The following is a 22392-nucleotide window of genomic DNA, read 5'->3' on the forward strand; positions in this document are numbered from 1 at the left end:
AAAAAAGGGAATTTCAAAGCTTATTGACATTTCCATGTTTTCTTTTGGAAAATTTCTAAGTCTAAGCACAGTCTCAAAACTTTTTCTTGCAAATTTTAGGCTATTCGAACTTGGAAAATTCCAGTTTTCTTCTCAAAAATTTTCTTGACATTTTTGGCATTCCATGTGAAGTAAATTGTAATCCCACAAAGTATTACTGTGCACAATGTGTACAATTAAGTAGTAATTAATAATTACATAAGCAAATGAAATAAATCACACTTCTTGCTGAAATAAAATTTTAATCTTTTTAGGATAAAGCCTAAAAAGCCCCACAGTTTGACTCTTTGTTTCAGTTCTCATGCTTCTGTCAACTTCAGTTACGCAGCAGCAGGCGTCTCGCTGCTTTCTCCTCGTCTCAGGGAAGTTTGTTTTGAATGTTTATTAGATTTTAGCTTTTCTTCTGAGGCTGTGTGGAGGTCATGCTGAGGCGGTAATTAATTTCTGCTGTGCTTTGGCTCGTGTCTCCAGATGGCCCTGTGATCTGGCGGATGCTGACCTACCCCCCGACTCGCCGGGCTCTAGTGGTGGGATGCGGCCTTCAGATGTTCCAGCAGCTTTCGGGAATCAACACGGTCATGTGAGTGTGAACGCGAGGCGTGGGAAACGGTTCGCATCGAAGAACGTGCTTTATGTTTGCAGCAAACGCACAGCAGGGGCAATTGCAGTCACATTAGGCTTTTAATCGTTTATTTGCACAATTTTATATATTTTTTTTTTACTTCAAGGTGGGTTGATTTTTTTTAAATAGTAGAGAAATTCGATGCAAAAAAATATGTATGATCTTGAAGGATGCAGACTGTTTCCTGTAACTAGACTTCAAGAAAGTGTCTTCTAAATCTGGCAAGCAGTTTTATTAATATTCATGTATGTGGCAGTATTTAGCTGGATGTGGAAAAATTTTTTATGGTTCCATAAAAAAATGCTAGAATTTAAAATTCAAAGTTGAGGCTGCCAAACTTGTTTTATTCACATTGTGCTCGATGTCGCTAATTTGCATCATACCTACATTTACACTTATTGTGTGTGCAGTCGTCAGAATAACAGTCTCTAATGAACTTAGCATCAGATTGACAGAAAAAAAAAACTTTTTTCTTTTACATAACTCGATTTAAATTCAGGCAGTAAGGGGTTAATCCACATAAATGTGGAACTTGCTTCACTGTGGTCGTTCGTACTGGAGTTTGAGTTAGCAATAGGCTTCTTCCCGATCATTATTGCTTTTATTTTACTCATTTGAGTGGCCAGTCTGGGTCATATGGTTGAAACTTTGACACAACTAGTGTTCCAGTGTGAAAGCCCTGACCTGAAAATGCCATTTCCATCAAGGTTGATTGTATGTGAAGTTGTACATGGACAATAGACAAAACAAAACCCTCGTATTCAGTCTATTATGAACCCACACCGATATGACTTTGCCACTCCAAACAGAAAAAGAGGATTTCTTGTCTTTTCAGCCCTGGGATTAATCCAAACAGCACTAAAAAGCTGTCAGGCATTCCCATTCAACACACAAGATCAAGAAGAATGTGTTTGTCACGGCATCACACTATCAAAACATTTCTTTCATCCCTCAAAGCCCATCCTTCACATAGCCTCGGCGCGTTACCGTCCGTGAGCGGACAGGAACCCTCCCCCCATGCCTCCTTTCTTCCTCTTTATCGCTCCGTCTGAGCAGATTCTATCATCCGTCTGTCTCACCCTCCCCTCCGAGATGAACTATATTGCAAGGCTTTGTAAACAATCGGTGGATGTGCGCTGTTGCCTGGCAACCGGCGGACCGGTGCGCTCGAACGGGGTGTATCTGCGCGCGCGCACGTGCTGGAAATGTGACTCCGTGCGTTATGACGTGTGGATGTGTAGATTCCAGGCCTTCGGCCTGCTTGACATCTGATCGGATAGGAAGCTATTCAGAGAATAACAGCATGCAGAAGTTGAGCTTTTATTACCCGAGGTGAAGCTCTGGACCCGTCACTCCTCCACGTCTCTCGACGAATCTCGGTCTATTGATCGTCCGTCTCTCTGGGCATGTATTTATCTTCATCTCCTGCTGTCAACTCACTGAACAGCGGGCAGGACAAACTAAATCTGACACTGGCCCCGTCCGCCTATCTGTCTCTCTCACTTTCGCATCTGCCACTCTCCTAGTCAGCCTGAAAAGGTGTACCTGCTGGGGAGGCTGCAGCAACACGGGCCCACATCTTCTTTTGGTAAATCTGAATGCTGCAGAGGTTACATAATGTTTACGCTGCTCATTAAGATGCAGTTCAGCTCTATGAATTGAACAGATTCCCGTTTTGGTTATGTGGAATTACCTGAGTTATCACTACCTGCTTCAAAAGTACTCTTTAAAAGAGAGCTAAGGTTTGTAAAGTGAGACATTGATGATGATTTGACAGCAACAGAAAAAAATCAGGACACCCCGTTGAAATGTTCACATATCAATATCTAACCTGTTAGAGTCATCACTAAACAAAAGATATTGAAAATGTAATTTTAGTAAAGTCAGGACAGCCTATTGCTTTTTAGTTGGTCGTACCTTATCTGGTGGAAGTAACTCAGGTAAAGCCTGTTCCCCGTTGGCAAATCTCTCTCTATTTGGTTCGATTCCAGCCAAGTTGAGTGTGTGTCTCCGTTGGCAGGGTTTCCCTCAGTATGTGGGCGTGAGTATAGGCAGGAATCTGGGCAGGCCGTTAGCACGCAGGAGTGGTTGTCGACGCTCTGATGATGTCATTTTGCCCCTTTGGGCGGCCATTTTCTCTGAAATCTCTCTGTATATTTGTTGGTTGCGGGTTGCCATGCACTTTTCCGCAACAATTGATACAAAGGTTTTTTACCTCAAAGTTTGACCATGCAGTTATCAATTTCCCACCAGGGCCTATCAAAGAATTTCATCTGCTGCCAATCAAATCACTTGAGTGCAAAACCAGCGTAGGTTTGGCTTGTACGAAGCATCAGGTGGTTCCAAAATTGAAACAGGGAGGAACTGCTCAGGATCTGAAAATGCAAAACAAATCTCACCGTGGCTGATTGGGGAAGAAGCCGCGTTAGCACAGTTTAAGATACTTCTTGTTGCCAAGTGACGGTCTTTCACAGTCTGAGGGAAGTTGGACCCACTCCATAAACCCAACTGAAAATATATGAGAAGCTTGACACCGTTCCACTGTTATCTCTGAAAAACTTCACTCTGAGCTTCATGTTGCTTCTTACAGTCAATGTAAGAGTTGGACAGAGGTCACACAAGAAGAATAGAGAAGAAGAAGCAAAGCTGACTGAATTGAGTTAGCAAGTGACTATAATTGTTGTTTGTCAAAAATTTTGTTGACTCTAATCAACATTTTTTCCCAAAGCACCATTTATTGGAACTTTAAGTAACTTCTCAACCTGAAGCAGCTCTGTCTCCTGTAAGCACGCAATAGTCCTCAAGTTAGAAGTCGTTACAATAATCTTGTGTGCCGAGTGTTTTGATTAATTAGATCCACTGCAGATTTGCAGGTGTCGTCTTCATAAGATGTGGTGACGATGTTATAGGTCAAACAAATACCAACAGTAGTTATTAAACTTAAATGTCACAGTGTCAAAGCAGGTGGAGCATAATTACCCAAAAAATAAGAACACACACCCACACTGTGCTGCTGATTATGCTTACATAACGCTTTTTGAAAAATAAATAGAAAGTCAAACTAAAGTCTTTGACATGATGTAGGATTTAAAGTTTGACTTTTAAAAAAATTTTTTCCTCCCTTGAGTTGAGAAGCGGAAGCTGCAGAATGCAGTTGTTGCATCTGCAACTCCTTATAGATGAGCGGGGTTCGGTGTCGGTGTCAAAGGGCTGCATGGCTTAAAGGATTTGCTGATTCAATTCGCATGAATCAAATGAATGACTCATTACCAGAAACAATGCATGACTTGAAATACGCCACAGCAGAGATTCGTCTAAAACAAGCAACCCCTACCCATCCTGGAGGACTGGAGTTGGAGACCATTGTTGTGGATTTCCTCACATTGCCGCCTTGGCTACATTCACACATCATGTCGCTTGATTTTGTTTTTTTGCTGAAATAAATTTTTTTTAAATGGTTGTTCAGTTTGCGACCAAAGAGACTCCGCATTTCCAGAAGAAGAACGTTGACAACATACAGTGTGCAGCACTCATAATGGACGCTGTCGTTCATGGATCAGTTTTATAGTTATTCAGCAATCAGGCCGACGGTGTCGTCACTAGATCAAAACAAGACGAAGGAAGCTAATAAAAAGAAAGCACAACTAATAGAAATGGCATGTTGCGCTGCAATGCCTGAAACTTCAGTAGAGAAGCCTGTTTGGATGCGAAGTCAGAGCGGTGGTGGGATTGTGATGCGCTTCATTGACAGACTCTTCTCGTAGTTCTGATTTTCAGCGATTGTTTACCTCTGGATTCACCGACGTCTTCTGCTGCAGACACGAACGTTCAGACCGCAGACGCTTTGAAAACAGCCGGACACCCATCCGATGTAGTAACACGTACGGACGGTTCTTTGCCACTGACTCAGACTTGAGATCTGAAAGTCAAGGTTTTGGACTCGAGACCTTTTTTATACTGGATTTAATTCAGCCTTAAGGTGTGAGTTTTGAGGATTTCATGAAAATCGAGACTTAGAATTGGGATGTTAGTGTTTTATGACCTGGGATTTAAGATTAGACTAATCTTGAGGCTTGGAACTAAGAAATTTGGGATGGGAGACCTGACGACGATTTAGAGTTTGAGACTTCACTTGATTTTGTTTGGACATAACTGTGTGTCCAAACTTTTGGTCTGTACTGTAACTTGTTAATCTCAAGACCTGACTCAGACTCTAAATTTGGCACTCAAGATTAGACTTGAATGAGACGAGGTAGATGTTTAAAAAATTTTACTTCTTTTGAAGCATGACTCTAAAATCGGTGATTTTGGTGAAATCCAGCAGGATACTTTTGTTAAACGCACAACTTTGTATCGTTTTCTTTAATTAAAGAACATTAAAAAAACTTTGACCAATTTAATTTTCCTTTTAATATGACTGCAATGAGATGTGTGCCATCTGGACTTTTGCAGTTTGAGACGCTACATAAGCTTTACTGCGAAGTGAGACGGAGTCAGAAAGCAAACAGACACAAGGGTCATAAACGTCAAGACGTGTATAATAATAATAATAAGAAAGTCTGTGAAGAAATGACCCTAATTTTCTTGATTTCCTGCCTCAGTAAACACATTCCTAATGGGTTTGTGGTCTCGGTCATTACAACCCCCCAACTCGACACGATGTTCATTTGCTAAATTACTGTCCTGTTTGGAGAAAAATAAAGGTTGGAATGGTTTATGGGGGGAAATTATTAAGATTGGCAGATCGTTCCACCTGGCTTGTATCGCCCACACAAAGTCGCCGGGCAAGCCTTGTTAGTAGGTAAGATATAAACGAGGTCTAAGGTGGCAGTAAACCACCATGGCCTGGAGATGAGCTTCGCCAGCTGCTTTAGCCGATTAAACCACGAGTCTGGCATAGAGAAAGAAAAGAAACGGGCAGTAGGGGAGCGTGGCAGACCGTCAAAAGAAATGCAAACGACTCTAGAAAGGCACATATTGTCTGTTGCTGTGCTATTACACTCTTGTCTCTCATATCAGGGACTTGACAGAAGTAGATTGGCTGAATTCACGATTCTTTTTTTGTTTTTTTTTTCCCTTTTCAGTCAAATATGCTCTAAAATAGCCTGCAACTCAAGTCCTTCAGTTAGACCTGAAGTAGAAATGTACTGCAAATGAGTCCAAGGAGCTGGGATGAAGGGTAAATTGTGATGGAGAGGTTGGAAAGTACAGAGGCCCAGTAAGGTGATATCAGTGATCATCTCTTATTGGCCCATTTACTTCCACTTAACATCACTGGTATTATCGCCACATTTACAAATTTCTTGTGTTTCTGGCGACATGGTTGAAACAAAATGTCACAGGATTTTGTTCTGTGACCAGTGAGTTGCAGGGCAAACTGTGGCTGATATTCAGTAGCTTATCTCCAGCTGGTAATTGTGCGTGCAAATGAGGCGATTGGCTGAACGTAGTGTGAAGCACTTCGAGGTCCTCTGCACTTGATAAAGCTCTACACAAGTACAAGCCTCTTACCATGGAGGTTCTCATTTAGGTCTCCTTTATCAAGAAGAATTTTTTTCCACTTATACCTGCAAGTCAACCAGCTGTTGCTCCAGCTGAGCACCCCAGACCGTCGCACCACTGTCACCGTGTTGCGTGATGTCCGTTTTCTGAAATGCTAGTAGTTTCATGTGTAAAAATGTACACTTTGTCCTACTAGTTCTTGAAATGTTATCCGAATAAGTCTGGGGGGTCATTCATTCTTGCAAACCTGTGATCAGCCTTTTTAGGGGTTTTTTGGTCAGCATTGGCTTTGATCTTCCATGGATGCCGTATTTGTCCACTCTCTTTCTTGTTGTTGAATCATATAAACGGATTTTAGCTGTGACATGTGAGGCCTGCGTGGCTTTAGATTTTGTTCTGGGTTTTGATCAAATGAGTTGGCAATGAACTCTTGGAGGTATTTTGTTCAATGAGTTGAAATATGGTTTGATGGAGCCCCAACGTCTTAGAAATTACTTTCTAGATATGAGAATGACTTTATTAGTCTTTTGTTGTTTTTTTTTTCTCAAATTGGAGTATGATGTGTGGGCCTTTTGAGAGCTTTTTGTCTACTTTATGTTGTCGGCTACTTTTTTATTCGTAATAAATGGAAGCATCGTGAAAACTGCTTTTTTGCATTTCATCCTGTCATCCTTGTGTGATTTTAATTTCCACGGTCTTAAAAAATAAGCGGAAACGGCTCTGCAGACCGTGGGTGCCAAAGAAAAATTCTGACTGAATTCAAACCACGGTGCTCAGATTTCAGCATTAAGAAGCAGCTCACGCGCTCAGAGGGGCTGTTTGGACGGTCCGACATGCTGCTTCATTCCCACACTCGCACACAGAACACACTCGGTTCTGGCCGGGCATACTCAGATGCAAATTAGTTCTCCCATCAGCGGCGCTGTGCCAGCTAATGACATGCATTTATGCAAACAAACTTAGCTGAAGTTCATCTTGGTGGAGCAGTGAAAATCCACTAACACAAGCACACCCAGCACTGAGGGTAACAACATCTCGGATGAGGCCACACAACAAATAAATGGAATCAGTTTAGTGGCTTCCGCTAACATGGGATGACAAGTGGGTAAAATGACTTCCTGTCTCCATTAGTAAAGGCTCCATTTTTAATGACTCTGCTTGGGCACAGATGCGTTTACAGCCTTGCGTGGTTGGTTTGTTTCACATCCACCTGTTGAAGCTACGGGGTCTTGCAAAGGTATTCATTCACACCTTTAATCGGCTGATAACAACAAACACAATGTGTATTATTTGGATTTTACATGATGGACAATTGTAAAGTGAATGGAAAAGGATAAATAGACTGGGAAGGATGGACTTTACCAAGGGCTTTCTGGGTGTATAAAACTATATTTCTTTGGGTTGTTTTTTTTTTAGTAATTAATCTTTTGTAAATACTACAGGGTTTTCTGTCCATTGTCTATACCTGCTCATCCACGCAGGAGGGGCTGGTGCCCATCTTCAGAGGCCATGGGGCAAGAGGCAGGGGCAACTTTCCTGGGCAGGTCAACACTAAGGACCAGCAACCTTGCATACATTTACTGAAGGTAGTTTATAGAAGCCAGTTGTACCGTAAGTCATGTTAATGAAATGTAAGAGAAAGTCAGAGTACCTTAAAGGGGAACTCAAGAAAAACATGCAAATGCAACGCAACAGTGCTATTCACTGCTCCATCATTGACTTTCATCAATATAAGATAGTATAGAGCTATTTAAAAGCAGTGTTATACAATTGACCCCATGCATGACAGGTCAACAGCAGCAATTTTTTAAGAATTATACACCAATCCTACTTCTTGGTAGAAGGTTATTTCAGCTCCAGAATTAGTAAGCCACAGTTTCTATAACATGTTGTGTCCCTTCCTCGTCTGGGTGAAGATGTTTTCAGAAATAGTTCCCCTGTTTATGCTGAGTTTTATAGAAAAGTCAAAAACAAAGCTCGTTTCTTTTTTTCTTTTTTTTTAGAAGTGTAAAGGTTTAAAACCTAAAAATTCTGCATCTCCTACAGCTACAATGGACCGATTGATTGATTGCACTTGTTTTCAAAAAGCCTCTATTGCCAACTGCCGTTTTTGTCATTTTAGTCTTGAATTACGAGGTAAAGCATTGACTTACTGCCACTGATAAATCTGTAGTGGAATAATCCTGCATCTGAACAGGAGACACATCTCTCCATTTCGGGAATATAGTTGGTAAACAGAACAAAAAAACGTCAACGGCGATACATGTTTTCTACTTCCTGTTCTACAGAAATCCTAGTTTATGCCAACAGGAGTTGAGCACCAAAGTATTGGACAAATGAAAGTCTTGAAAACTGCCAAATATGCGTACAATGAGAGGACCTAGATGTGGCTACAGACAAGCCGGCAGGTTGAGCTGAACTGACATGTCAGGTTCTCTCACTCTCTGGACCCTGGATGCCTTATAAATAACTTTCCTGCCCTGACCTGCCAGCACACATTTAATATTCATAAACTGACTTATTGCCCTGAGGGAGAAGCTACAGATTGGTAAATAATACATCAGTTAGGACGAAGAAGGAGCTTATCATTCTACCTGCATGTGTTTGTACCCCAGAGTTCCTTCCTGCCTAATTGTCGCCCCCAACAAATGAAGGGATGGGCAACTGCATTGAGATAAATATAGGCTATAATTTTCTATTTGCACTGTATCTCGGTTGCTCATAAATGTTGATGGCATCCAGCAGTAGGAAGACGTAGATATCATCGATTCAAACTAGCCACAGGATCATTTAGATTCAATTATCCTCATAATCATGCAAGTAAAGGTCGTGGTGAGCTGGTGGGCACTGCAGTGTATGATTATAAAACAGAAAAAGCGGGCTCCAGTCCCGAGTACTGCTGTTTTGAAATTCTGGATGTTGTCCTACTGACTGACAATAATAACATTTTACATCACATTCATTATGCAGAAATGTAGAATATTCTGGAAAATAAGCTTTCAAGCACCAACGTGTACGGTCCAAGCAAATTTTCTGTGACCAAACCAACAAGCAGATTTGGCGCAAATCAGTTGGAGGTGCAAACAGAGACATAAAACAGAACAGCACATGTAGAACTGTGGAATATCAAGAAAATGAGTTAAAGTATCAGTGATTCACAGTCAGCAGATTAATCTACACACTAAAAGATTGGCCCTTCCGTCAGGGCCAATCTGACGGAAGGGCCCTGACGTGTGGTGTTCCTAGACATGGAACACCACATGTCTATGTGTTCCATGTCTAGGAACACCTAGACATGGAACACATGTCTAGGTGTTCCATGGTGGAACACCTAGACATGTTCCACCTCCATGGTGGCGCGGGAACTCTGACTGCTGGAATAATGGTTTTGGGGCGGAGGCAGTTGTCGAAGTAGTTGCCTGATTAGTGGTTTCTTTCTGTCATTGATCCTCTCTTTTATTGAGGGACTCCATCGAACCCTATTGAACGAACATAAAAGCTACTCTGTGGTCAGTGTGCTTCGATGGTGTTCAAAAAGGTGTCTTGAGGTTTGATTGTATCCGTCTTCTATTGGAGAGTTTAGTAGTTTCTGGTCTATTAGTTGCCAGATATGGTGAGCTTGACGGTAATTTCTTTGACTGTTTGTGGATGTCGTTGGTTGAATCAGCCAGTTTAATCACGTTTGCCTGCGACCGCCATGTAGTTTCTTTGTAGTTGCCATCTGTCCCTTTTTGAACCGTCCATTTAAAGCTGTCCCCAAACCGTAAACGAGATTCATTTTCCCTTCCGTTGCTTTCCGTACGCTCTTCCAAACGGACCGGAATGGTGTAAATACCTTCCTAGCACAGCGTTTCAACCATTTTCCATTAAAATCACTTTGTTTTGAAGTTTTTTTTAAATGTGCTCCTCTTATCTACAGACGAAGGGAGATGCCATGTGCAATCAGGGAACATAACCAGAGTCCCATTCATTTATGAGACTTTATTGTGTATAAGAATGTGTGCACACATTCTGCAGACCTCTCATCTGCAAATTAATCACACATCACGCTGTGGTGCATGTTGTGTGACTTGGCGTCTTTCTCTTTGCATTTGATTAATGGGGGGAAAAATTTGAATGAGTCTCATTAACGAGGCCACGCTGAGAATCCAGTTGAAGCGAATATCAAGCGATGTTTTGATTGAGCTGCCTATGGACAACTTTAAAACGGGCAAACAGAAGCGCGTTCCAGCCACCCGACAGAGTGACCATGTAGAACAGGTTTTGCGTGACATTTCCAACCTGACATTTGTCTGGTGACCATCTGTGAAGGCCAACTGGCCCTGCATCGACAACGAAACTGACCGGTGGAAGCAGCTACACACACTGGCACAGCTCTGTTACCCCACAAACGGCGCCGGGAACGTTTACCGTACCCCCCCGGAAAATCTGGCACAAAACTGCTCATCCTTTAAATTCTGATTTAACTTCAGTATTTTTGTGGATTTTAAATAGAACTCTTTTTTTTTTTTTTGGTTCATATTGGGCTTATTTTTTTTTCACAAGCTTTTCGATTTCTGGCCTTATTTTTATTTAGTTAACAATTATCTCTAATTTGCCATGACTGTACCGATTGGATTTGACGTTTTTCAGAGTTTTCGACTGAAAAATTGTGGTTTTTTTGGTTTAAATGTGAAGAAATAAGCACACTGGCATCATTTAAAGACACTTTTGAAAGATGTGGAATTAAACTAAAGACTTGCAGTGGGTTTTTCAGAGGCAACTTTTTGATATTTCGGAAGACAGATCTGCAGTATTTTCCCTGAAGGTGAGCACTGAGGGACTGCTGTATGTGCACTCCTTTATGGTGCCCATTTAGGAACTTTTCTGGGATATTTTCTAATGTTTTGAGGACAGATTGAGCTTATCGGGACCTAAGCTTGGTCATAATGCGTCAGACCCGCAGGTATGGTGTGAATTTGTTAGGCTTATGAATGTACTGGTAGCGGTTAGGGTTAGGAAAAAGTATAGGTACAAAATTGAACAGAAGTCAATCCAAAGTCTTTATTGGTTTCAGACTTTTTAGGGTTGATTAAATTGGAAACTTAGGATTTCAGAGATTTTACCCATTGAAATGTGGATTTTTATTTATTTATTTTCTATTTCCTGGAATATCCAAAAGCTCTGAGCTGCTCAAAAACCAGGGTGGTGAGTTACTGCTTCTCCACATTCACCCAGAGAAAAGCCAGCAGAGGTGGCTTTGACAAATAATAATGATGCCTCCTGGGAGCTTCTCCCTGACTCTGAACGGAGAGCTGAATGGAGTGGCTCTTGGGAGACGGACCGTCCAGGACTGCTGATGAGGATTGTCTCCCACACCTGGCCAGGATTACAACCCTGTAATGGATTCATGGTCTAACAAAGTCTTTGAAAAAAAAAATTTTTTTTTTTTTTTTGGACTATTGTAGGGAGGAATGAAGCAGACGTAAAACCAAAGTGGATTTTTGTTTTGTGCTGATGAACGGTGGCTTCAGAATCAGAACAGCCGGTCTGATCCATTTGGGCTGAATGATTTCTGTTCCAACATTAACATGATGCAGCTCAGTATTCGTATGCATTCATTTGAAAAAATAGGCCACTTCCCTGGAGAATCTCCGTCTCTTTATGTCTCACACTCATGCTCCCCGTTTCTCTCTCTCTCTCTTGTCTCCACACCTTTTCTCCTGGCTGTCCGTTTGTTCCCGCTTTCCCACCTACATTCATCCTTTTTGTCTTTTCTCCCTCCGTTTGTTCTTCCTCTGACCTTTCAATCTTTCTCTCACCTCCTGTTCTCTGTTAATGACTCCTTGTGTTTTCCCTGCTCTCTCTTACTCACTGCCTCCATCACACTGCTGCTTAAAAAACAAAAGATCACGAGTTTTCCGATACAAGTAAGTCATACAGCTTGTGCTAAATGTTAATACGGAACATAGTTCAAATGTTTAAGGTTTAAGAATTAAGACTACAATACCTCATTATCATAGACCAACTCAATCACATTTTCTGTTATCTGTTATTTGGAGTCTAAAAGTCGTTACGTTGAACTTTGTTCTGATTAAACCGTCAAATAATTTGTAGTTTCCTGTCTGAGTAACGTATAGCCGCCCAATACGGCCCATTATACTGCATGTTGCGTCCTCCCAAGAGTCCCCGGCCCCCAAGAAATGTGCCAGAAAATGCCAGCCATGACTCGGCTTCATGCTTTCACCGCACATGTAAAATAGGCCAAAAATCATGGAGGAGCTATCCAAAGGTCAACCCTGTATTAAGTTTTGTTGCTGTCGTCTCATCAGGTGTTTATCCAGTTCAAAGCACTCAATTAAAAGAAAAGAAAAAAAAATAGGAAATAAAAAACAACTTTTAGGCTTCAACTGTCTTCTTGTTTTTACTCCTTTCACCATTTTTTTTTTTTTTGGGATTCCTGAATGTATAAGAGTTTTGTTGGATCTGTGTGCAAATGTGTGTGCTTGGTGTACAACATGAAGCAACGCCATTTGTTTTTGAGAGAAAAGGTAGTATGACTAAAAAACAGACTTCCTGTGTACTAAACTCGGAATGTGAATAAATATTCATATATTCTTTAAGGTCAATTAAACAATATATGAATTGTTTAAATAAGCCAAAAAAAAAACATTTGGGGTATTTCACAAAATTGAAACGAAAACAATTTTTTTCACATCACACAAGTCACACGATCAACCACAGGATGTTACCGCTGGCGGAAACGGCAAAGAAGAAGACAACAGGAAGTGGTCGGGATGATGGTGCGGCGTGTTTTTTATTGACTTAGCGCATGAACAAACTTATCCACATGTGATTCCAGATGCTCTTCTTACTTAGCGGAAACACAGCAATTGCGAAATTGTGTTTTTTCGACTTTAGCGGAACATTAACGAAGTTTGTATTGGAAACACAAACTGAAATGAACTGCAGTTTTTGTACCCAGCTTTTTGGGGGGTAAAGTTGGTCGTGATTCGCTGGCCTAAATCTGAGTTGTTGTCATACAATTGGTCCTTTCATCAATTTCATTGAGTCGTATTGTCTATGGTTGTACTACATTTGACCTGAAGTCATTTTCAATTCAATCTAAATGAATTGAAGGTTTTATTTATTGAGGGACGACCCAGATATAACTGGAAGGACTGTATGTCCCTTTTGGCCTGGAAACGCCTCTGGACCCCTGAAAACTTGCATTCATCCCATCATGCAATTTTGTGTAACAATGCTTTTTTCTTAAAAGCTGAACAGATTAAAGAAAAAGGGTTAAAACAGAATTTAGAAACCACTGGCTGCCACACAGAGAGCTACCTTAGGCTGCTGTTTTATCAGTCCTTCCTGCTGGTTCTCCTGTCATCCAGTGACACGTGTTCACACCTGCAGGTATTTCAGGCTGAGAGGTGTCGCATGCCGTCCGGACTGATGTCCGAAACCTTTAAGGTTTGTGTCACTCAGTTCTACAAAAGAATATTGAGAAAAGAGGAAAAAACGGGATTGTTTCCTTTATTGCCATTGCAACACCCAGAGGTGCTTTTATGTATTTCACCCTCTAAATTTAAACTGCGGCGTTAGACAAACTAGAACCTCCGACTCTATTGAACGTTTCAAGATGGTTGCACCAGTAAAGCTGATTTATCATCACATGGTGGCCAAAACGTTTGAGACTGTGGATTTTCACACTTAAAGTTTCTTTGGTGGGTTTTGGGTTGAGTGGTAGAGAGAAACCAATCCAATATTAATATCTGTTTCTGTGCCGATATTGGGAAAAAAATTCTAGATGGGGTATCGGTGACAATGAGCCCAGTCTACAAGGGCAGATCTATTCAGTCTCCATGTTTTGTGCTTTGAGTGATGCCATGTTTTATTATTAAACTTAAAATGTGTAATTGCACTTTCTGAACCATTTGAAAGAAGCTTTGTTACAGTTTGACCAAGGTAGTCAACCTATTGTTTTTGTAAATTTTTTAAATTTTATTTGATAGTTTATACTCCTAATTGCGCTGACTCAACAAATTGACGCGGTTTGTAGATGTTTGACTAAACTTGTGACGCTGTTGTTGATCTCTACTGGTGTAGAGTTCTTAAATTAATTAATAAATCATTACATTTATGTCAGAAACGCTTTAAGTCGGTTCGGCTCTGTTGGTTTGCCGTATTGGCTGTTCCAATGGTTTCAGAGGGCATTTTGTAAATCTTAATAGTGTGTGTGTGTGTGTGTGTGTGTGCGTGTGTGTGTGTAATCAGTGCGGTGCTGGGGTGGAGGTGGAGCGCAGCAGGTTGTGAGGGACCACTGCGTCCAGAAATAGAGCTTCTTTTCTCCTGCTGCTGCTCCAAATCCCTCTCCCATGTTCTCCCATGTCTACTGCGTGCATCTCTCCGATGGACGCATATTGCTGGCACGCAAGTAAAAAAGAAGTTTGTGGAAAAAAAACAACAAATAAATCCCTTCCTATCTTCTCTTTTCATGTCATAAATAAATATAGATAACTCTAACTTTCTCCACACCACACTTCTGCTTGCTTTTTTAAAATTTTGTTTGTTTGTTTCATCTGCTTGAGTCCCACGGCAGAAAAATGCACAATGCTATTATGCAAATCTGTCAATTAGATATCTTGTTTTGGAAAGAAGTGAGAGAGAGAGGGGATGAGTGGAAAGAGAGAGGACAGAAAGAGAGCGATGGGGACGCTTTGGAAGAGATGAAAAGCAGAATCCAGAGCTGCCTGTGAAGACGCAGAGAGGCAGACGATGCAGGAGACGTTTTAAGTTTGGCTTTTTCTTTAATGAGCGTCTCCCTCTCTCGCGCTGCCGTCTCCGTCGCATTTGGAGTCCCTGTCCATTATGTTCCTATCTTTTCCTCATACAGACAGTAAAAAAAATGGCTCATTTTTACCCCATGGTGAAGATTACAATACCAACCAACTGCACAACTAACGGGTTGAAGCTTTTCAATCCGACTCAGATTACGTATTCTTCGTAAAACGCTCGTCTGGCGTTTGGCGTTTATGCTTAAATGTAAAAGAAAAAGAAAAGTTTTTGTAATAGAAAATCGGGCAAAAGATATCATAATGTGAAAAAAAAAACGGTTGATTTTGTTTTGTTAAGCATTTCTCTGTTGATACGAGCAAAATCTGAAATGATTATATCCCACAGCATTACAGATCCTCCACCGTATTTTACGACTCCGATCAAGTTAAACAATACACACAATTACAATAATTTGATTATATTTGCATCCCATGAATATTTTTTCCCCCCTCAATCTAATCAGAAAGGGCAATGCTTAGAACTCCAATAATAGAAGAAGAAAAGGTAAAAATCAGAAAATAAGAACACATTTCTCCATAATGTGACATTCTCTTCCGTAACAAGAGAGATGTTTGAACACAAATACCTGAACTGAGGAGCAGATCGGTAGAGATTGGGGTGTAAAACAGACCCACTTGCAGACGTGGGTCTTGTTGAACCGAGAGGCCTGCTGATGATGATTGGAGGCAATCTGCCGACACGGAGCAACATGGGGCACCGAGTCCCTGGTATAATTATGACACAGTGTGAGAGAGGAAGAGCCGTGGAGATTGGCTGGGGGCAAAACTATTTATAGCTGCCTGGTAAACTGTCTGTACACGAGTGGATGGCGCTGAAGCAGGGAGGCTGAATGCTGGACGAGTGGACGAAGGGGAGAGGTCGCAGTCGGTTTATTTGCTTGACCTCGCCGCTGCAGACGGGAGGTCGTGGGGGTTAACCGTTGAGTTACAAGATGGCTGACAATGAAAACCAACTTGTAGGTGCTTTTAGGCCCGACCAAAATGTAGCTTTTTGTAGAGTAATAATGTTGGGGAAAAAGCGATTAATCGGATTGATCGCGATGAATTGATTATTCAAATAATCGTCAACTGTTTCAGTATTTTGCTCAAAGAACGGCACACTCGCATTTCAGACAATAAAATATAAATTATTTAACATACATGTGATCATTTGTTTCTTTGCGTCACTTAATGTATTTCTCAAATTATATGAAAAAAGGCTTCAGTGAAAAATGTGCAGAATGTCCCCATTTTTAAATCTGATAATTCTGATGATTACTCGATTATTCTGACAATCAAATAACTTGTTGGTTGCAGCCCGAAACAAAGTATTTCAGCAAAGTGCTCATACACATGCAGACGCTTTTGAGCTTTTTATCGATAAGGAATTAAAACAATCATGGCTTCGACGGCGCTTGTGAAGTGTGTTATGAAAATCTCAGCAAAAAAGAAGGTTACCCCACATTTTTTTTTTTTTACCGTTTCTTCAGGTACTACAGCGCCACCATCCTGCAGATGTCGGGAGTGCGTGACGACAGGCTGGCGATCTGGCTGGCAGGGCTCACCACCCTCACCAACTTCCTGTTCACCCTCCTGGGGGTGTGGCTTGTGGAGCGGGTGGGCCGCAGGAAGCTCACTTTGGGCAGCATTACAGGTGAGACACAAAGAGCTGCAGGGAGCTCAGCGGCCCCCACCAACCGAACAAACTGATCCTCCTGTCATTTTTCAACAGGTACATGCTTGAGTTTAAGCCTGCTGGCCGTTGGGTTCCTCATGACTGCTCAGCACAGTCCTCCGGTTACTGTCCACCCTCTGGACCCGGTCCTGGCTAACTCCACCTGCTCCTCGTACCAGTGAGTAAAAGCACAAATCCAGGTCGGATTTGGGTTTCTGACTCACTTCTGCAGCGATTGGGAGCAGCATTCAGGTTCACATGTCACTTTTTTAACACGTGCTGGTAATAAATCAGACCTTGCCTGTTTAAGTTGATTTCTGCTTAAAGCTACCTTTCTAACTTTATTGTAGTCTTGAATCCTTTGTGTATGCTAGAAAGCATTAAACTGGTAAAACAAAGGTGACACATCTGTGGTGAAACTGCAGCGTTGACATTCAGCAAATTACAGACTCAGATGTTTCATTTCTTAGCGTGTGAATCGGAACCGGTGGTGCCTGAGATAACCTTTATCTGTTTATAGTATTTACTCATAAACAAGTTGCTGACCTGTTGGCTGTTTTTGCACATGATGTTTTACTTATTTTGGTTGTGTGAAATAATCATAAGAAGTCAGTTTCTTAAGTGAAGTAGATATTGATTATGGCTTTTAAAACCACATTTAGTTTTTTTTTTTGTTTACATGCTTAGGCTTTTGGTTGTTCAACATAAGAATCTGACAAGAACTTTCAGAAAGAAGATTGTCTAAAAAGTTTATGAGTCTCAAAAGGTCTCAAAATGATTTGAATTTCCTATTTGCGGAGGAACTTGTTTGGACTTTTATAGCTGTTAGGGGTCAAGGTTTTTGAACTTTTTTCACTCTTATTTAAAGACTGAAAGACGGTTTGGTGTTTAGCTGGAATTAAATCATCTTTCCTTCTGGAGGTAAATACAAAAATTGATGTGAACATTACTTGTGAAAGAATTAAATATATATATTTTTTTTACAGGTACATCAAAAAAATAAAATAAAATCTACCGTTGCATTTAGAAGCACACTAGGTTTAGTAGTTTTACATTTTCTTACTTTCACAATTGTGAGGTTTTTTTTTCGGGTCCGGGGAGGCGTCTTTTCTTTTTTAAATTAAGCCAAAATGTGTTATTTATTAAATAAAGTTGAGTGTTTAGAAGGTTAGTAACTGTCTTAACATCTGAATTGATGCTCTGGTTGCCAGGTTCCCTTCATGGATTTATACGGCTAATTATTTCTACTGATCACAGAAGAAATAATTCTTCTGTGGGGTTTTTTTTTTTTTTTTTTCCATTCTTTGTCACGTTTCCGCTACAAATTTCAAGGTGTTATGCAGGCACTCCACCAGTCTGACCCCAATTACCAAAACTGAAATGTTGAATACTTGCAAAAAGATGTGTGTGTCAGTGAGTGTGGCAGAAATGGAGCCGTTTAACCCACATTTAGGCAACAGTGGTGTCATCGTTTATAAATGTTTAAGAGTGACGTATTTCAACTTTTAGTTTCTTAATATTTAAAAACACGACACTTTATTGTAACACTTTATAATTGCTGATAGGGCTTTATATTATTACAAACCAGAGTTAGAGAGTTACTCGTCAATGTTTGATTATTGTCACATTCGTTCCACATGGGATTAATTTTTCTTTTCCAAAAGCCTACAGTTGGCTTAGCCCCACACACACACACACACACACACACACACACACACGCATGCTCACACACACACACATGCTCACACAGCTTCAGTGTTTCTTCGTGTGAGACAGAGATCAGCTGCCTCCATGTTCTAATTTACTCTAACTAACAAAGAGAGAAGACAAAACTCCTGGGTAAAAAATAAAACACTCATTATGATGAAAAACGCCTAATGGACTTACTGACCAGAACCAACTCCCTGTAACTCCACCACCCTCCACACACACACATAAAAAAACACGAGTAATTTGAAGAGATGAGTGCTTTTACCACTCTTTGTTCCCACACATGCTTTCACCGACCACCAGTTTCAGAACGAACACCGCCTGCTTTTTTTCTGTTGTCATCTGAAGTTCATCTACTTTATTACCTCAGTAGTGTGAAAAGCTATTTGTGCACTTAAATGTTTCTTCTGTTTTCACTAGTGTTGTTTTGTCAGAGTTAAATGTAAATATCAAAGTTTAATATTAATCAAACACAATTTCTGTGAAGAAGTAGCTAGAAACACTGTTAGAAAAAGCTAAAAGATCGTGTAAAGTAGCACAAAGAAATTAGGGATGCAAATAATTACAATGATTTGTCGATTAATGGTTTACTAGATTAAAATGAGTTCCTATCAGTTTTTCCAGTGGTGTAGTTTGATCGCCATCCAGAAGAGGGCGCCGCTGGGAATCCTTAAGCGCAGTCAGATTCGGAATTAAAAATGGAGGGGTTATCCCCGAACAGCAGGAAAGAGAAGCGGCCCAAACAGAGTCTGGTTGGGGGATGAAAAGTGCCTTCAACGCGATTATATTTGGAAATAATAACATTTAACAAACTGCTTAAGTTATAAACTTATGTCGCCCAGTCAGCCGAGCTGCGTGACGCAGCAGGGTTAGTTTCTCATTCAAAAATTATTGATGTGCCACGAAGACGAGGTGACAGAAAAGCGGAGGAGATAACGGAGAAAAATTGTAACATGATAAAAGAAAAACATGAAAATATGATGCCAATACACAGGGTTGATATTGATGGCTGTGGGGAGTGAATGAACTTCATGGAGCGAGGTTTGAACATTCCTTCAAGACAAGAGCAACTACAGACTATCTTTGTTCATGTGGAATTGTTTCACGAATTATATTTTTTTATCTTTTATTTCTCTATCAATTTAAAAGGTTGCTGTTTAGTTTAAAATATGTCTAAGTTTAATAATATGAGAAAACCCACAGTTTTATGTTTTTCAGTCTCTTTAATACAGCTGCTAAAATTATGTTAAAATGATTTATTTTTTAATTCAGCATATTATTAAATATTTTTTTCATTATGTTATGGACAGTCAACCCTCTTTATATAAGACAAAACTGAGATTTTTAAGAAAATGGCTGCTTATCAATTAATCGTTAGTCAGTCGATAATTTTAGATTAACTCATTAAACTTGCTTCCCTAAAATAAATTTAACAGATGAGGAAAAAAAGTCATTCCTCTTCGGTAGAATGGTGTTTTTTGATATGGGCAGTTGCCCAGGGCAGCATCAGAAATGGGTAGAGTGCCTAAGACCTAGAAAATAAATAAAATTATGTCAGTTATCCTCTGAATAAGTTTATAACTACTTGTTATAATAGGGTAAGTTTCCCTTAGTTGCTGTTAAGTACTGAGAGACTACACTGCCTGTTTTCTGCTTGCATTTTAATTGGTTGGAATGCGACAGGAGGAGGGGCTTGCCCAGGGCACCATTCCCTGCTTCGGTGCATCACTTTACTGATGTGTGCGTTTCCTGTTTGGTGTGCAGAATGTGCGAGCCGTGCATGCTGGACCCTCGCTGTGGCTTCTGTTACCGTGAGAACAGCTCAGCACTCCTGGCCTCCTCCTGCGTGCCGGTCAATAAGGCCACCACCGAGCGAGCGGCGTGGGGCAGGTGAGTCCCAGGGGCCCCCGGCGGTGACTCCCGGCACACTTGCGGGACGTATCATGAGGCGAGACGCATTCCCTCCAGTTCCCGCATTCTGCTGACCAGAAGCCAAAAGGAATGTGTCTCCCTCTTTCAGATGTTCAAACTCTACTCTCATGAGAGATCAGACCTACTGGGCCTATAACTACTGTCCCACCTCATTTTCTTGGCTGGTTTTGTTGGGGCTGGTGCTCTACCTGGCTGCTTTTGCTCCAGGTAAGAGGATGAAACTGTTTATTCAGAAAGATTTGGGGGAGATAATTAATCTAGAATCCATTATGCACTGTTTTTTCATTTTATGTGTGTCCAGGTATAAGTCTTAAATCTGAACAATTAAGAAATTTACCTAAGGACTTTTACTATTAGGTGTTATTTCTGCACTCTGAATTATTTTTGTGTAGTCTATTAAGTAGTACTTTATATGCAAAAGTTGGTGTAGTACAATAAAGCAGCTAATAGTCTATTGGAAAACAGTCCAGTAAGGTTAGAGAGGATAAAGAGACACAAGTACTTCTTAATTTCTTTTAGGTCCAAATATGTCCAGAACTGGTGCTGCACTTGAGTAATTGAGATGCCAAACTGTTTTTATATGGTACATTCAAACAAATCATTTAAACAAAGGCTAGACTCGTATTTTTCAGCTTCCATCTTTATTTTTTCAAAAATCTGCATCTGTTTAAATTTACATGCATCAAACTAAAATGTATTCTTAAAACATAAAACTGAAAGATGTTTCATTGGGATTAAAATCTCTTTTCTTTTTAAGGTAGATATGGCCAAAACAAATTCTTACAAGTTCCAACAAATAAAATAAACACAAAGGTAACAACCTACAAACCCCCCATCAAGTTGGAAAATCAGAAAATGGACATACAGTAATAATATTTCACTAATTCACGCCATTCTTCTACTTTTGCCTTCTTGTCACTGAAATGATTTAGACCATTCAACTAATTTTAATCAAATTCAATTTTCAAGTACAATCTGTGCAGTCAAAAACTCTGACTGACATCATGAAGTAGGCTACGAAGATGCCATTACAAAACATAATTGTCAAAAGGGTGGCAAATCCAGTTTTACCATTTGAAAACTGCATTGTGCATTTACTCGGTTTAATTTGTTTGATATTAAAAATGTGTTTGAATCAAAAAACATTCAAGTGTGACAAAAGAGCAACGAAAAAGACATTCATAAAGCCGTAAAAACGAGCCTACTCAAAGAGTAGATCACGATAATCCAAAAATGCAGCAAACAGTTGCAGGAACTCTGCTTCATCACGTTTACTTATTTCAGTCCCTTGAAAAGGTTTTCTGTTTATTTTGGACAACAATTTTTTTTGCTACAAACTCTGCGTTTCCATCTAACACGAACTGAACAACATCAAAGGCAGACTGGAGGAAAGTCAAAGTTTTGAACTATTGACGGAGATGAACAAAAGATCGTTTTGCATAAAGATTGAATACGACATTTGATAAACTATCCCACAGACCACAGGACAGTTCTATCATGTTCAAGGCGTTTATTGAGCGTTGGAAAACTCAGTTGCAGATGAACAGCTTTCGAATCAAGGCTACTCTCTGGAGAATACCCTGTAAAATCAAGCTGTTAAACTGAAATCAAAATCAACTTCAAAACTACTTGGATTAAAGCACTTCAAAAACTACTGGGTATCAACAATACACCATTATGTCATCTGCATAGAACTTGATGGCAGGATTTGATAAATTATCCAAAAGATTAAGTTTGCCGTTGCATTTTGTTGGTCTTTAGAAAACTCAAGTTGAATGTTCACGTGAATAACGTGCTAGTTGTGATAGGTAGCCTTTGAACAAGATCACTTAAAAATCAAAGCAGCTAATTTAGAAATCTCTGTCCTCAAAAAATGTTCTGACTCCATAACACTAATCACACCTATTGAGGCTGATGGTTAATTTCTCTCTACCAGGTATGGGACCGATGCCATGGACCATTAACTCAGAGATCTATCCCTTATGGGCGAGGAGCACAGGGAACGCCTGTGCTGCTGGAGTCAACTGGACCTTCAACATCTTGGTGTCTCTCACCTTCCTCCATCTGGCTCAGTACCTCACCTACTATGGTCG

General features: G+C 40.4%; 1 protein-coding gene across 1 annotated transcript in view; it reads left to right on the forward strand.

Moving 5' to 3' along the window:
* Window positions 1-22392, forward strand: part of LOC122826140 (proton myo-inositol cotransporter-like) — a 68922-nt gene that overhangs the window by 42225 nt on the left and 4305 nt on the right. Inside the window, exons 4-9 of the mRNA XM_044107665.1 lie at window positions 511-619; window positions 16473-16636; window positions 16715-16835; window positions 20132-20257; window positions 20388-20506; window positions 22236-22388. Coding sequence (XP_043963600.1) covers window positions 511-619; window positions 16473-16636; window positions 16715-16835; window positions 20132-20257; window positions 20388-20506; window positions 22236-22388 — 792 coding nt within the window. The remainder of the gene's footprint in view (window positions 1-510; window positions 620-16472; window positions 16637-16714; window positions 16836-20131; window positions 20258-20387; window positions 20507-22235; window positions 22389-22392) is intronic.

Source organism: Gambusia affinis, linkage group LG23 (genome assembly GCF_019740435.1).
Source record: "Gambusia affinis linkage group LG23, SWU_Gaff_1.0, whole genome shotgun sequence".
NCBI lineage: Eukaryota > Metazoa > Chordata > Actinopteri > Cyprinodontiformes > Poeciliidae > Gambusia > Gambusia affinis.